This window comes from Gaeumannomyces tritici, assembly GCF_000145635.1.
Source record: "Gaeumannomyces tritici R3-111a-1 unplaced genomic scaffold supercont2.2, whole genome shotgun sequence".
In the NCBI taxonomy this organism is placed as follows: Eukaryota; Fungi; Ascomycota; class Sordariomycetes; order Magnaporthales; family Magnaporthaceae; genus Gaeumannomyces; species Gaeumannomyces tritici.
Window position 1 is genome coordinate 6,774,788 of NW_008804546.1, and position 13,944 is coordinate 6,788,731.

The 13,944-nt window shown below is 60.3% G+C and overlaps 5 protein-coding genes across 5 annotated transcripts; 2 read left to right on the forward strand and 3 right to left on the reverse strand.

The window, feature by feature from the left end:
• Positions 1-609: 609 nt before the first annotated feature.
• Positions 610-2,784, forward strand: GGTG_04859 (hypothetical protein; the record flags this gene model as incomplete). Its single annotated transcript, XM_009222657.1, has 1 exon — positions 610-2,784. One exon carries the CDS (start codon positions 610-612, stop codon positions 2,782-2,784), a length of 2,175 nt encoding a protein of 724 aa, XP_009220921.1.
• Positions 2,785-3,108: 324 nt separating this feature from the next.
• Positions 3,109-5,081, reverse strand: GGTG_04860 (hypothetical protein; the record flags this gene model as incomplete). Its single annotated transcript, XM_009222658.1, has 5 exons — positions 3,109-3,161; positions 3,330-3,588; positions 3,708-4,280; positions 4,369-4,730; positions 4,832-5,081. 5 exons carry the CDS (start codon positions 5,079-5,081, stop codon positions 3,109-3,111), a joined length of 1,497 nt encoding a protein of 498 aa, XP_009220922.1.
• Positions 5,082-6,114: 1,033 nt separating this feature from the next.
• On the forward strand, positions 6,115-8,449 carry GGTG_04861 (hypothetical protein; the record flags this gene model as incomplete). Its single annotated transcript, XM_009222659.1, has 4 exons — positions 6,115-6,267; positions 6,375-6,672; positions 6,774-6,860; positions 8,124-8,449. The coding sequence occupies exons 1-4, from the start codon at positions 6,136-6,138 to the stop codon at positions 8,447-8,449; spliced, it is 843 nt and encodes a 280-aa protein (XP_009220923.1). The 5' UTR covers positions 6,115-6,135.
• GGTG_04862 (hypothetical protein) lies at positions 7,410-9,860 on the reverse strand. The gene has a single exon (XM_009222660.1). It carries the CDS (start codon positions 9,549-9,551, stop codon positions 8,826-8,828), a length of 726 nt encoding a protein of 241 aa, XP_009220924.1. The 5' UTR covers positions 9,552-9,860; the 3' UTR covers positions 7,410-8,825.
• Positions 9,861-10,622: 762 nt separating this feature from the next.
• On the reverse strand, positions 10,623-13,106 carry GGTG_04863 (hypothetical protein). Its single transcript, XM_009222661.1, has 3 exons — positions 12,247-13,106; positions 11,539-11,978; positions 10,623-11,452 (listed from the first exon to the last, which is right to left on the reverse strand). The coding sequence occupies exons 2-3, from the start codon at positions 11,963-11,965 to the stop codon at positions 10,830-10,832; spliced, it is 1,050 nt and encodes a 349-aa protein (XP_009220925.1). The 5' UTR covers positions 11,966-11,978; positions 12,247-13,106; the 3' UTR covers positions 10,623-10,829.
• Between the last annotated feature and the right edge of the window lie 838 nt (positions 13,107-13,944).

Genomic DNA, 13,944 nt, shown 5'->3' on the forward strand with positions numbered 1-13,944 from the left:
TACGAGTCCGCACACCCATGTCAAGGCCACACACCTAACATTGGCGAAGGTGGCAGGGCAGACACCACGTAGGTGCAGTAATCACTCCGGCTGCAGTCGCAACGCAGCGGGTTTCTGCCCCGAGAACCATGTTCTACATCCCCGGCACACCTTTGAGCCTGCTTGCTGCTGGGTTGATTTGCTTGGCTGATCCCCGCGAGAAGAGTGTAACCCCGCCCCTAGCTCCATCCGCCCAGATACTCGGAATCTCCTTGTTATCCACACCCCCTTTTTCTTTGCCTGTTATGTCGGTTAGGCCTTGCCACAACATGGAAGCAGCATTATATGCATCTCCGTATGTTATTGCACTTCGCACCCTATCGGAGGGAACGCCCGATTCTCGGTATCGGCTTTATTTCTGTCCGGGAGGTATATAGAGACGTCGATGGGGAGGCCATGGGTGCCCAGTTTAAGTTTCCGCTCTCCACCGTTCCCCTCTTTACCGGTCTCGTCCCTCTTCAGCCCCTGTTCTCTCCACTGACGCGCCTACCCTATCCCACACCATCCGCCCTCCCATATCCTACCCGCGTACCCGCCTGTTCGCCGACATCCGACGCTGAACCACCCACCATGTCTCGGGAGGTCATGCTCGAGGGCCTGCCCCTGGAGACGAGGGAGCACATAGCCGGATATGTGTCGGAGGCTCACCGCCCCAGCATCTTTGCCTTCTCGGCAGCAAGCAAGGCCTGCAACAAGGCCGCGCGCAAGTTCATCTTCCGGCATGTCAGCCTCAGGGTTGACGACCCGGCCACGCTAGCGAGGGACGTTGCGGCTGTGACCGAGATCATCAGGACGAGAGACTGCCACGAGCTGGTGCGCAGTCTCAGTGTCGAGGGGCACCTCATACTACGAGAGGAAGAGCGCCCCGCAGCGCCGCAACACCCCAGAAGGGGGGCATATTACGAGTTGACGTCGTGGCTCGAACATATCCAAGCGTGGCTCCAGCGGACGGGCGTGTCAGAGATCCTGGGAGACGTGGAGCCACACCCATATGATGGCTACCGCTTCGAGGAGCCTATGCGGTGCCCACCCGACGAGGATCAAGCCTGGGGCCCGCTCGTCCGACTGGTGGCGGAGCTGCCTTACCTGGCCAAGATGGTTTACAACTGCCGCAACCAGTTTCCTCCAAGTCTCCTGGACGTCATCCACACGCACCACCCGCGCTGCAAGCTGCACCTGATGTCGTTTCGCCTGCGCAGCCTCCGTCTGCCGGCACTTGACCCGCATGAGCTGGCGCTGGCGACGTCGCCCTGTCTACACACTGTTCATCTAAAGTACTCGTCTCGCGACCGCAAGGGCGACGATGACTTTAACGAGCAGGCCATGCTGGAGCTCGTCTCCGGCCTCGCTCCCAACCTGAAGATGGTCCGCACCGTCTTCCTGGCCTTGCCCAGCCCAGTGGCATCGATGGACCGAATAGGGGACCCACAGCCTGCTCTGCCGACCGAGCCCGTAGTCTGGGGAGGGCTGCCGGGCTTCGTGCCAGATTCTGGCGGCAAGGGTTCGCTAACCTCGTGGTCGCCCTCGGGAGTGGCCCCTATCAACAAGGAGTTCCTGGAGAAGTGGGAGGCAGTCACCGACTTTGCCTGCTTACGCCACCTTGACCTCGGCGCCGGCCTCGGGTCCCATTCTGGAGTGACAGCCGATGCCTTGGAATGGATGGCGACGCGTAAGCCTTTCCCTAACCTCAGCACCCTCCGGATCCGCCTAATGCGGGAAATCCAAGACGACGAGGACCCCATCCACTATGACGACTTTGAGAGCGCCGCGAACCTTTTGGCACCCCAGAACCATCCAGACCAAGAGGGTTCCGAGAGGCCAAGCCCAACCAAGTGCGCAATCGACTTCTTCGACAGCCTGGTGCCTCTTGTCGAGCTCGCAGTTTCCGGCCATCTCGAGCCCGAGATAGTGGACAGGATGCTGGCGCGCCACGGGCCGACGCTGCGCAGCCTCTCCCTGTCGCCGTGGGAGCCCATCCGCAACGGCTACATGGACCGGCCGCTGCCGCCCATGGCCATCACCAGGGAGTGCATCCTGCGGCTGCAGGCGCAGTGCCCGGGGCTCGAGGAGCTGTCGCTGCCCGTCAAGCGCACGCGGTCCGACACGCGCGAGGTGCAGCTCTACCGCGCCCTCGGCGGCTTCCCGCGCCTGCGCCGCCTCTTGGTCACGCTCGACTGCTCGGGCCGCTACGACTCGCGCGCCGACGTCTGGCAGCGCGGGAACCCGCTCTACATGGAAGACGACGAACACAGCGACCACGACCCGCCCCACTACGTGCGCAACGGCGACATCGTAAACGCCTTTTACAACTCGGCCGTCGACGCGGGCCTGGCCCGGTCCATCTGGGACGTGGTGCACGCCAGCAGGCGAGCGCATGGGGGCGGTGCCGGGGGCGACGGCCGGCGGCGGCGGCTCCAGTGGCTCAAGATATACACGACGGGCGGTGACGACCTGGGCCGCCCGGGGCGCTACGACGACGTCTTCCACGTCATCGAGAACCTGAGCCGCTCGTGGCTGGTCGAGCCGGCCGTGCGCGGCGACCAAGACGCCGCCGGCGGGGTGGCGGTGCGCGAGCTGGGCGTCGCCGCCCGCGAAGCCCGCGACCGCGACTATACGCGACGCAACGGCGAGGCGCCCTCCCTCACCGTCTCGTCGGCCATCCACAACTTTCGCCGCCTGTGGCCGCCCCGCGAGGGGAGCAGCGACTGGCGGGACGACTGGAGGAGCCTCCCGCTGCAGGTTTGATCATGGTGGTAGAGGATAGGGGGTGGGGGGAGGCAGATTCGCAAGGAAATAAATGTAGAGCTGGGCGAGTTTGTACTGACGGTATGGGCAGCCTTCCCCCGTGCTTGAGTGTCGTTAGATGCAGTGGCAACAAGAGTCGAGGGCTTAGTTCGGTTTGTTCGTGTGCCAACACCCTAGATAACGATTTGGGCCCAAACATACAGCTAGGATTCTATTACTAGAATTGTGCTCGTTTACAAAGTTTCAGCAAACCACCGAGCCACCGGGGCACCCAGCACCTGGTACCAACACTCCCGCTCCAGCTGGTGCTCCCTTTCATACTCGTCATTGCCCTGGAAGGCGCCGCGAAACAGGTCCTTGACCACCAGTGAGGTGGGCTTGTATTGCTCGAATAGGCATTTGGTAAACTCCCAGTATTCTGGAAAGAATCCCGAGATCTCCCAGTCGACGATGCCGGTGACCCTCCAGCCGCGCGTGCCGTCCCACAGCAGGACGTAGTCGAGTAGGACGTTGCCGGCGTTGAGCCCGGCATGGGTAAAACACACCGCGTGGCCGGCCCTGGCCGGGTCGTCGGCGACCGCGAGGCCCAGCCTGTTGAACTCGGCCTCGTCCCTGAACGGGCCCAAGGGAGCACGGGAGCCATTGATTCGGGGGTCGAAGATCGGCCCTCCGAGCGAGTTGGAGATGGCGTGCTGGTTGGCCGTGTTGGGTACGGCCCGGAGCTGCTGCAGGTACACCTGCATCTGGCGGGCGAAGGCCCGGCGGTCCCTCTCCAACATGACCTTGCTTGCCACAGCGAGCGTCCTGCCGGGCACGTGGGTGGTGAGCATGTAGCCCTCATTGTCGGCGCCCTCGCTTGGGGGAGCCGGCACAATGGCCAGGTCGAGCGGCACCGGCACCGGGATTGACGTGTAGCGGCGCACGATCTTGAGCGCGTTGAACTCGTTGCGCGCAGCCTCCCCGTTCTTGTTCTTCTTGAGGTACAGCCCGAATGGCAGCCTCTGGGTCTGCGCAGGTCCCTCTCCGTACAGCCAGCGTCCCGCCGACGCCAGGAGCTTGTAGACAACGACGCGCAGTCTGGCCGGGGCCAGGCGCCACAGAGCCAGGACAGCGGCGCGCAGTCCGGCCGGGGCCAGGCGCCACAGAGCCAGGAGCTTGTAGACAACGACGCGCAGTCTGGTCGGGGCCAGGCGCCACAGAGCCAGGAGTGCTCCTCCTAGGAGTCTTCCGACGGGGCGGACAGCCTTTGCGGCCAGGTCCAACCTTGCAAATACAGTCCCGTGCTGCGCCGCAGTGGGAGTTTGAGCCCGGCGCCGCTCAAGCTCTCGGGCTATGGCGAGCCACCGGATGCTTTCAGAGAGCATCTCCTGGGTGACCAGAAGCCTCCAGTCTACCTTTGGGCTACCCTGACGCGAGTGGTCAACCAGCAGCGCGACCGGGCCGACCTTGTCGATCGGGTACTCCATTGGGAATACGTCAGTGTCCTCGACAGTAAACTAGTCAGGGAGCGCCCAGAAACCATGAGTTAGCGGAGAAAGCGTGACGACAGTATAAAACGGAGGGCCCTGGAGCACAACGGCTTACCTCGACTTGGGATAACGGCCATTTCTTCAGAGCCAGGAATCCCTGGGCAAAGGCGTCGGCTGCCGACTTGCGGACGAGCCAGTGGGTGTGATAGGGGTTCATATAGTGCGTGCCTCTCAAGTACCACTCAAACCAGCTGGTGAGTTGGGCACCGAAAAATGCCTCTAGCATCTGTCCGATGCGCGGGTTCTGCTGTACCAGAGTCTCCCACAAGAGCGGGATGGGGATCACGGGCACAATCACCAGGGGATCGCCGTAGGAGCCGGTCTTGCCTGTGATGCAGCATCTGCCGGCGTCTCGCTTCCTGATGACGGCCTCTGCCTTCTCATCGGGTGGTGGTGGCAGGGAGCCGTGAACAAATACTGTGATGCCGCGCGTGGGAACACCCGGTTAGCTGTTATGCGAAGAAAGAAAAAGGACAGAGGCGAGTGTGCCCGGGAAGTGTCCCCCAGCTGGTGCTCACCTGTTTCCACAATCTGGCGCCAGTCCGAGACCAGGCAGTAGAGATCCCTGCGGAGCACCTCATCATCGTACCAGTCGGTACAGGACCGCAGGATGTACTCGGCAGCATCGCGATTGACCGCAGCACTCTGGACAAAAGAGGTGAGCAGGGAGTCGAAAGGTTCGGCGAGCCCAGCAGTATCGATGAGTTCCAGGGCTCGGGGGACCGGGTTGGTTTGGTTGAAGATGGATGCTAAGTCCCTTGCCTCCATTGCGAACGATTCCGGGGGATACCAAGTTGGCAAAAAGGGGGAGCTGGTAAAAGGAGGAGCCGGTAAAAGGAGGAGCCGGTAAAAGGGGGAAACAAGTGACGATGCGCTGCCAGACTAGGAGAGCCGGTAAAAGGGGGAAACAAGTGACGATGCGCTGCCAGACTAGGCCGCGTGAGATGCAGGCTGGATCAGACGTTTTTTCTTCCTCGTTACCTTGGAGTGTCGCTAGGTTCCATGACAAGACATGGGCGATGGGCCAGACTTTAAAGCAGACTAGTAGACGGGAAGCTTGACCTGCTCCTTCCTCACGGCAGACATCCAAACTCACCAACTTGTTGAGCCCCACAGAGACACACAAGCCCGCTTCTTCCACTCGTTGAGGCAGGCGCCTTCCACAGCTGAGCTCAGAGGCATATGGTCTGAGACGGCTGCCATGGACATCCGGCTACGAGAGGCAAGCACGCCCTGGGTCAGCAGATGCGTATTGGAACCATACATGATTTGCATAGACAGACCTTGACCAGCAAGTCCCAAGCACTCAAGCTTCACCTGTCGCTTATAGACTGTACACGGTCAACCAGCTGTTCCGTCCTGGGAACACACTACCACTATATCCTGGTCCCGTGAGCCTACCCGCTAGAGCATTCCCAAGGCTCAACATCCATTTGAGACAGTAGAGAGTGTCTCCTTCCTCAACTGCAAATGGGCCAACGGCCGTACCTTTAACACGGCTGCCTAAGAAGCCGGAAGAAACGCTCCGTCTAACTGCCTGCATCCCCTCAGCTTTGCATGTGAGCAAGAGTGACCCTTCTCCTAGACGGCAACAGGCTCGTCATCGGCGGAGCTTGGCACTGCCCAACAAACAGTCTGCCGCCTGCTCCTCGTCGTTCCATGCAGGCACGACTCTGCTCCCACACGCACTCCCTCTCCTAGAAGACCGTGGCTCCTTCCCTACCTTCGTGGGCACAGTGAGGTCCCTTCCTCGTCACGTTGAAAGGCCACAACGCAGAGATGCGGGGTGGAGTCACCTCTAGTCGCCACACCTTCAGCCATCATGTCTGCTTCCGACGCTTCCAATCCGACATGGGAATCCGGTACCTACACATGCCAAGTTACCGACCCAGAGGCGGACAAGATCTGCATCTTCATGGCCTGTCCTGACTCCCCTGACATGTCCCCGAACGCCGTAAGTCTTCTGCTGCCTTGCTACCTCTCCACCGAGTTGCCCTGAGTAGCCGACTACCCCCACCTGTGATTAACAGACAGACTAAACCCTTTCCTCTCCCAAAATAGATGTTTGGCCTCTACATAACTGGCAGCGAGCCACCCGCCGGCGTCGTCTTCTGGGCCATCAAGGACGCCAACGCAAGCGCGAGCACCAACCTCACCTACCAGATTCTCAACATTGGCGAGATGAGCAGGGTGTGCCCCAGGTCCCTCTACCTCGAGCTTGGTCCTGTGGGCCATTCGATCGATCACATCGACCGCTGCGCCCGCCGTGCCGCGCTCGACCAGGCGCACCGCGACTGGATCGTCACGGCCGTCAACTCGCTCTACCTCGACGGCTTGGTTGCTGCACCCATAAGTCGCAGTAAGTGAGCTTTCAAACCCTGACACATCTTCCTCCCTCTATTTTATGTTATCCACGCAGCTCCGCCAAGTTTCTGACCTCTTGCAATACCGAACAAACAGCCATGATTGACGGCATGATCGAGGTGGCCGCCCAGGACGCCGCCTGGACGCAGAGGGAGGCGGCTCGCTCGGCGAGCCTTACGAGACGTCGCCAGGACAACTACGGGCATTCTGCCACCATCCCAAGCCTCTCGCCTCCTTCCCCTTGTTTCCTTCTTGTTCTTCTTGTTTTTCCTGTTCTTCTTCTTCTTCTTCTTCTTCTCCCCTCCCTTCTTCTTTTTCTTTTTCTTTCCATTTTCCTTGATTTGACCTCTCTAAGACTGTAAGGGCTCTGGGCAATCATCTCTAGCATGCGAGGGTGCTGGGATCTAGCAGAACAACACCTCGCTGCTCGTCGTTCAAGTCAGCCCAGCTCATCTGCAGTGGCGAGCCGAGGTGGCAATGCTGTCCGCCTGCTGTGGTTGGCGCATGATCTATCTGTGCATGTCACTGGGGGGGAAGCTATTTGCAGTGAGGTCCTGCAAGAATCTGCAAAATATTTAGTCACTTGGTTCAATCGATAAAATAATTTCTTAGACTCTCTCATAATATCACTATGTGTTTAACCATTTCTTTGAATATTTGTCGTATACGGGCGGGCATCACCTCAAATATCCACGGCCTGAGCCGCCCAATATCGAGGCTCGCTGCGTATAAGAGACTTTCGCCAGCCTCTGCAGCGCCCAGCCCCGGTAGCTTCGACTAGGAGTGACACTGAAGTTGAGCTCCAGGTAGTCGGTCTACGACATACACTTGTACTTTGCAATAGTTCCCCATCGCGAGCTAAAATCGCCACTACTGCCTGTGTCCCATAGTTCCAGCGGCCGACATGGTAGTATCCATTTGTTGTTGGTGGGCGCTTGGCCAAAGGAGAGATGTGCGGAAGGACCAGGCTGCTCAAACGGCCGATCACGGGGCATGACAGCAGTTGATCCCCATATAATGTAGCAAAAGTCGAAGCAAGTGTCAAGGGTAGTTAGTCTTCCTCGTCTGGTATCCATTTTAAACACAACCTACATTAGATCATAACATGGGTTGACAGGATTCCAACTGGATTAGGGTTTTTTTTTTGTATTCCGTCCCATGTGTAGAGATTGATCTTTGTACAAAGTAAAGCATCGCAGCACATCTACCGTGTGCCTACGAACTTGCGCCAACTAAACAACAACAGCAGCAACAGCACTATTAAGAACAAAAACAGCACACATGGTTGATACAGTATCCTAGATGCGGATACCACGCAGGAGGACTGCCCACCTGCCGGTGGGAGACTTGCCGACAAGGCAACGTCCTGTGGTGGGCATTTATGAACCACCAGGTGCGTCTTCTGCGCCACCCAAGGCGGCCATGCCTTGAGCTGCTGGACCACAGGGCAGCAACAGCAAGAGGTCTGCTGGGGCTTGGCCGCCGCCGGCACCACCATCTCCGCAACGGCAGCCAGCGGCAGTGCGAATGGGGGTGAGTGGCAGTACTCCAGTCACACCAGCGTCGGCAACGGGGCGCGACGGAGGCCCAATGTGAGATGGGTGACGAGGTGCTCGAGGCCGCGGACGAGTCCCGACGGCCACCCGTCAACACGAGGGGCAAGTGATTATGACGTCCGCCTCCACATGGAGAGGCTAGACAAGAGCAGTGGTGGTCCATTGTCTGGCTTGGGCATGTGCCTGACAGGGGCTCTGGAGCGGCTGTGGACGTAGGGTGATTGTGCCGCGCCCCCCCAAGACCCCCTCGTCATCCGTGTCCTCGAGCGCAGACCGCGCTTGTGGACTTCAAGGAGGACCCCTCGCGGAACACCCCTGAGCTGCACGACGACGCAAGCCTTCGTCTCTGGAGAGCGGCTGCCGGAGGAGGGGCCACCCCTGGCTGGACTGGCGGTGGCAGCTGGGCACACGCCGCCAGATTCCGCCGAGGAAGCGGGGCTGGATCGCCAAGGGGGCTGAGCAAAGCGAACCGCTGGGCACCTAGCCCGCTTCCAGACTAGTCCCCACAAGGACCTGGAATCTGGACATTGCTTGGCTTTCATCATTGAGGAGATGACAGCAAAAGCGCGAGGAATGAAGGAAGGACTTCACTCTAGGAAGAGAAGTCCTGCCCCTGCACGAGCATCAGCCTGCCATGGAGGTCGTGGGGGTCGACGGGCGAGCTCATGTGCTTGCACTGCCCGAACGAGAGCTTGTCCATGTCGAGCTCGTGCTCGACCACGGCCGGGGCCTGCTTGGAGTCGGAGCAGTAGCGCATGTAGAGCATGTCGTCTGGGCTCTCGCTGTCGGCATCCTCGTCGTCGTCGTCGTCGTCGTTGGTCGCGGCGCCGTCGGTCCCGTCGTCATCCTCATCATCATCATCGTCACCGTAGACGTCCTCGTCCTCGTCCGAGTAGCAGGCCTCCGAGTCGGCGTATAGCTCGCCGTCATAGTAGCACATGAACAGGGCGCCGTCGGGCCTGACGGCGCCGCAGGGGCTCTGGACGGGCTCGAAGTCGACCTTCTCGAGCGTGCCCGAGCCCAGCTCGCGGCCGTCGTACCACATGCCAGAGCTGTGCTCCATGGACTGGGTGCACCCGACCGAGTGGGCCTTGCGGATGCCCGTGTTGGGGTGTATGGCGGCGGTGCCCTCGGAAATGTCGAGGCGGCCGTTGGCGCCCTCGGCGTTGCGCTCCCGGGCGGCGGCGAGGGCCGTCTGGCCGGCCAGGCGGCCCTGGTCAGCCAGGTACCTCTGCTCGGTGCGGAGGGTCGGCATAGGCATGGTGTTTTGTGTCTTGGTATGCGGGTGTGAGAGTGTTGGCGAGTGTGTTTGGTGCATGTGTGTGCGTGTGCGTTCGAATCTTGTCTCGTCCGCTTGCTGTGTGTCCGGAAGAAGAAGAGAAGATGTGGCTCGGGAAGAAAGCTAGGTCTTATCTACGGCACGGCTGGACGAGACGAGGGGGTGTGCGCGTGTGTGTTCCTTTGTCCGCCCGACGTAGCAGTTTCTTGGTACACCTAGACGGGATAAGCGTTTGCTCGTTCAACGGCCAGAAGCAGGCCTCGACAGGTCACACGGAGAGCACGTTTGGGCTTTATACCGTCAGCGGCTAGCCCCCTTTTCCCTCGGGCATTTGTTTTACGTATAAAGACCCGACCGGTGAGAGGCGTGGGTCGATCTGGGGGCGGTACCAGGCAGGCGGCGGGCGCGGCGGAAAGGTCTGGCCCAAGGCCGCCAAGTCGTCGCGCGGCAGATGAGGTGCTTGGGAATGGGCCCATGGAGCAGCCCCCTCGCTCGGGCATGGGCTCATGGGGGCATCACAGAACATGGCAAACAGTGATCCACCGTGTCGGCGCATGGTGGGGCTAACGCTGCCCACACTGGCGTACCTGCTCGCAATCATGGATGGTTTTCCGGAGGGTGCCTTCCGGGCGGGGAGTCAATAACTGGAGCCACCAGCCGTTTAGGCTTCTAGCCGCGCCTGCCGAACCCGTTGAGTTTCCGCCTGCGAATGGCACCATGGACGGATTCGGACAGGCTTCAAATTTGGAGATCTCGATGGCGGGATTGCATGATGACCTTGACAAAGGAAGAATACAAACAAGCCCGGCTCGCTACACCGGCAGGGTCGCACCATTACCGCTACCAAAACACAAAACGCAAAGCACAAGACGCCAAGAACGAAAGGCAGCAGCGCCGCGGGTCCGCACATTGCACAGCTTTCCCACGGTGGCCTGATACCTGATAGTGCCAGCTTTTGGTTTTCGTGGTGCAGTCCTGGCACTATTACGATATTACGAGATGCTGGTGGGCTATAGCGGGCGCCGCCCAAGTCGTTCGACGCCCCACGCACACGCACCCCAGCCGTCAGATTGGGCAGCGACACTCGACGCCGACGAGGTCACATGGACGTCTGTGCAGTTAATAGCATTTGATTGTCTCTGTCTTTGGTTAGAGTTGGGCCAGCAGAAGGAAGAACTGCACAGAAACACGGGGAAATTACAAGGGCCCAACCAACCGCCGTTGCCACAAATCACAAACGCCTCCAACAAATTTGATGCCTCCAGTTCCGTCACCTGGCTTTTAGCCAACAACATCAACGGCCCACAATGCATATGCTCAGCTGACCGACTCCCTGAAGTACTCGTCCAGCTTCTTTAGCCCGTCCGTATGGATGCGCCCAATCTTCATGACCTTGACGTTGTCCTCGACTGTGTAGATGCGCCCGCAGTCGAGCCGCGCTAGCGGCGAGATGGCCTGCGCCCCGTCTTCGATGATGACCCCGAGCGGGGCCCTGTCAATGCCCTCGCCCTCCATGGGCGAGGGCGGCCTGGGCGTCGGCCCCGTCGGCGCCTCGCCGCTCGTCCCAGCCGCCGCCGCCGCCGCCGAGTACAGCACCACAAAGTCCCTCGGCCTTCCCCGCACACCCTGCCGCGGGCCGCCGGGGATGTTGCCGCCACCGTTGTTGCTGTTGCGGCCGTTGTTGGAGGTGGTGATGGAGAAGCAGAGCGAGTGGTGCAGGCGCCGCCGCACTACGACGAACCACCGGAACTTTGCGTGCGGCTTCTCCGAGTGGAACGCCGGGCAAGCCTGCGCATAGTCGACATCCTGCCGTTGCTGCTGCCCGGGGCCGAGCGACCCAGGCGTGCCGGCCAGGGCGGTGCCGCCTGGCTCGAACCAGACCGTCTTGAAGATGCGTCCGACGGTGAAAAAGCGCTTCGGCTTCTCGACAAGGGCGAAGCCTAGATGGCGATATGCGTGGCATTGGTCAGATGTTTGCTTCCCAAGCGTTCCTCTGTCTGGCAGGCAATACGGGTGGTCAACTCACGCGAGTCAAGTGGCGTCTCAAAGGCCCTCGGAATACCAGCTGGTGGGCGCGGCGCGGGACCACGCGGGGGTAGTCTTCCGGCAGCTGGACCGGTGGGGGGCCGCCTGGCGGGTGTAAACACATTGTGGCCCTGTCTCTGCGGCGGCAGCGGGTGCTGTTGCTGATAATGGTGCTGCGGCTGTCGTTGTGGTTGCGGCTGGGGCTGCGGCCAAGGCTGTGACCTCACAGGGCCCGCTCCTGGCAAGCGCCTCTGCTCGACTAGGGGTGGCGGCCTGTCGGCGTTGGCGGCCGCAGAACCCTCGAGCAGAGGCTGCTGCTGCTGCTGCTGCTGCTGCTGATGCTCTTGTCCTTCTTCTTTTTCTTCTTCTGGCTGGTCGCACATGCTTTCCCCAGTCCTGTCCCACATGGTATGTTCTGAGCGGCTCATAGTATGTTACTGCCTACCCGAGACCCCGACCAACCAAATGTTAGAGACCGAAGCAAGGCATGGAATTGGTGGGTCGCCGGCTGCAAAAGCAAAAGGGCAGAAAAGGGAAACGGACTTTATTGTCCAAGGGAGAAGAAGCAAGTGTTGTGGGTGGTGCTGACGGGGAGTTTTTGAAGGTTGGATGTAGGTGACAGGTCCTGCGGCTCGGAAGGGAAAGGGGAGAGCAGGGGTAGCTTCGCTGGTGAGCACATGGACGGGAATACGGTGGAGACTCGACTCACCAACCGAAACGGCACCGCAGTCGCCGGCCTGCAGGCTTCCCACTTCGGTTGAGGAAAGACGGGGATCTCTGGCCAAAGCAAGGAGCAGCGTCCCGTGATTTGGAGAACCGGCAGTGCCACGCGCTCCGAGGTACACGCTCTGTGGTCGAGTCGATGGCTTGCTGCGCCCGATCCGGGCTGATCAGGTCAAGGCAGTCGGCGTCGTGGTGGGCAGAGAGGTGAGGAGGAGCCGCCAGCCGGGGCTCTCTGCTTGTCATCAAGCCGCCGAGACGCCAGACGAGCGGCCCAACAAGGCCCGACACGTCGCAAGGCAGCACAAGCAGAACACACACACCGACCTGGCCCTCGCCTCACCTTGGCCTTACACCCTTTATCTCGGAAAGTACCTGCCTGCCGACGATAGATATCTTTCTCTACCACTTGGCGCTGCTACCCAACCGCGAGCTGGTGAGTGGGAGGGTGGCCGCCAATGGCGCCCTCCTCGCGATGGCAGCTCCCGATGCTGACCACTGAGGAGTGCAGCGTCTGCTGAGCCGAGCTGCGGGTGGCAAGAATTCCGCTGCTGCGGCCGGCAGCTTAGAGGTGAGAGGACGCGGACTTGCAGCAAATTAATCTATGCGGCGCCGTCGGAAAGTACGTTCTGCATGCCGTGTCGTAGGGGTATGTGCTGTGTTTTTTTCCCTCGTTCCGTTTTTGTCGGTGTCTCGAGATGGACGTGACCTCTATCAGCTGACAAAGTGGATGGTTGGTTGCCTTTTTCCGTTGACATGAACGACAAGGGCTGCAAAAATGCGAACTACGGCGTTGTGGCTGCGTTGTCGTCCGCCAATTCCAAGACATGATAAGGCAACCAATCAGGCATTATCTTCGGGTACCCATCAGAACCAGAACCGAGAGGTGGGCATGGGCTAGTGAGCGTGGCTGCAGAGTTGATAAACCACATGCACAGCCAAATTGAGCCGGACCCCGACAAGAGGCCCGGTCCAAGGAGAGCATCGAGAGCGAGCGCCATGTCACGTCAACCATTGGGGATTGACGTTTCTCCCCCTCCTGCAGCCGCAATCACCGGAGCCATCACGCACCCACGACCTGCATGCAATTCGGCTAAGTACCTACTCTCGAGGGGGATCGGCCCTGGCTGCCTCCCTCTCTGCCTTCGGGCTAGGCCATTCCATCAAATACCTCTGCTGAGCTGGGCAACGGTGGGGACCCTGGAAGGGCCCTCGCCACGCTGCCAAACAGGTGCCTTTGACCTAGGGTGCCGTAACCTGTCTCTTGTGCCTACATAACCCGCACCCTGGGAAGAGCAAACCAAGAAGACCCTTTCGCTGTCACTGTCGGGTTTCGACATCTGGCTGACGGGGTGAGGCGGACCGACGACCTCGCCTTCCCGCGCGTCGTCCAGGTATGTATGCTTGGAACCAACCCCCCTGCGTCGCGCACCGCACCGTGCTTGTTTGCTGCTGACCACCATTGCCCTCCCCTCCGTTCTTGATGCTTTGCCCAGTCGGACCGGATCCTCACGTCGTGCGACAAGCGTCGAACAGTGGGAAGAAGCAGCCGCAAAAAAAGTACCAGCAAGATTAGCGCCATGCACTTACCTGCCTAGTCTGCTGTATGTGCACTGTGCCTAGACACACTCCCCCTCCTTCGTCTAGCCCGAGTGCCTACCATCATGCCTGCCTTGGCTGGGCAGGC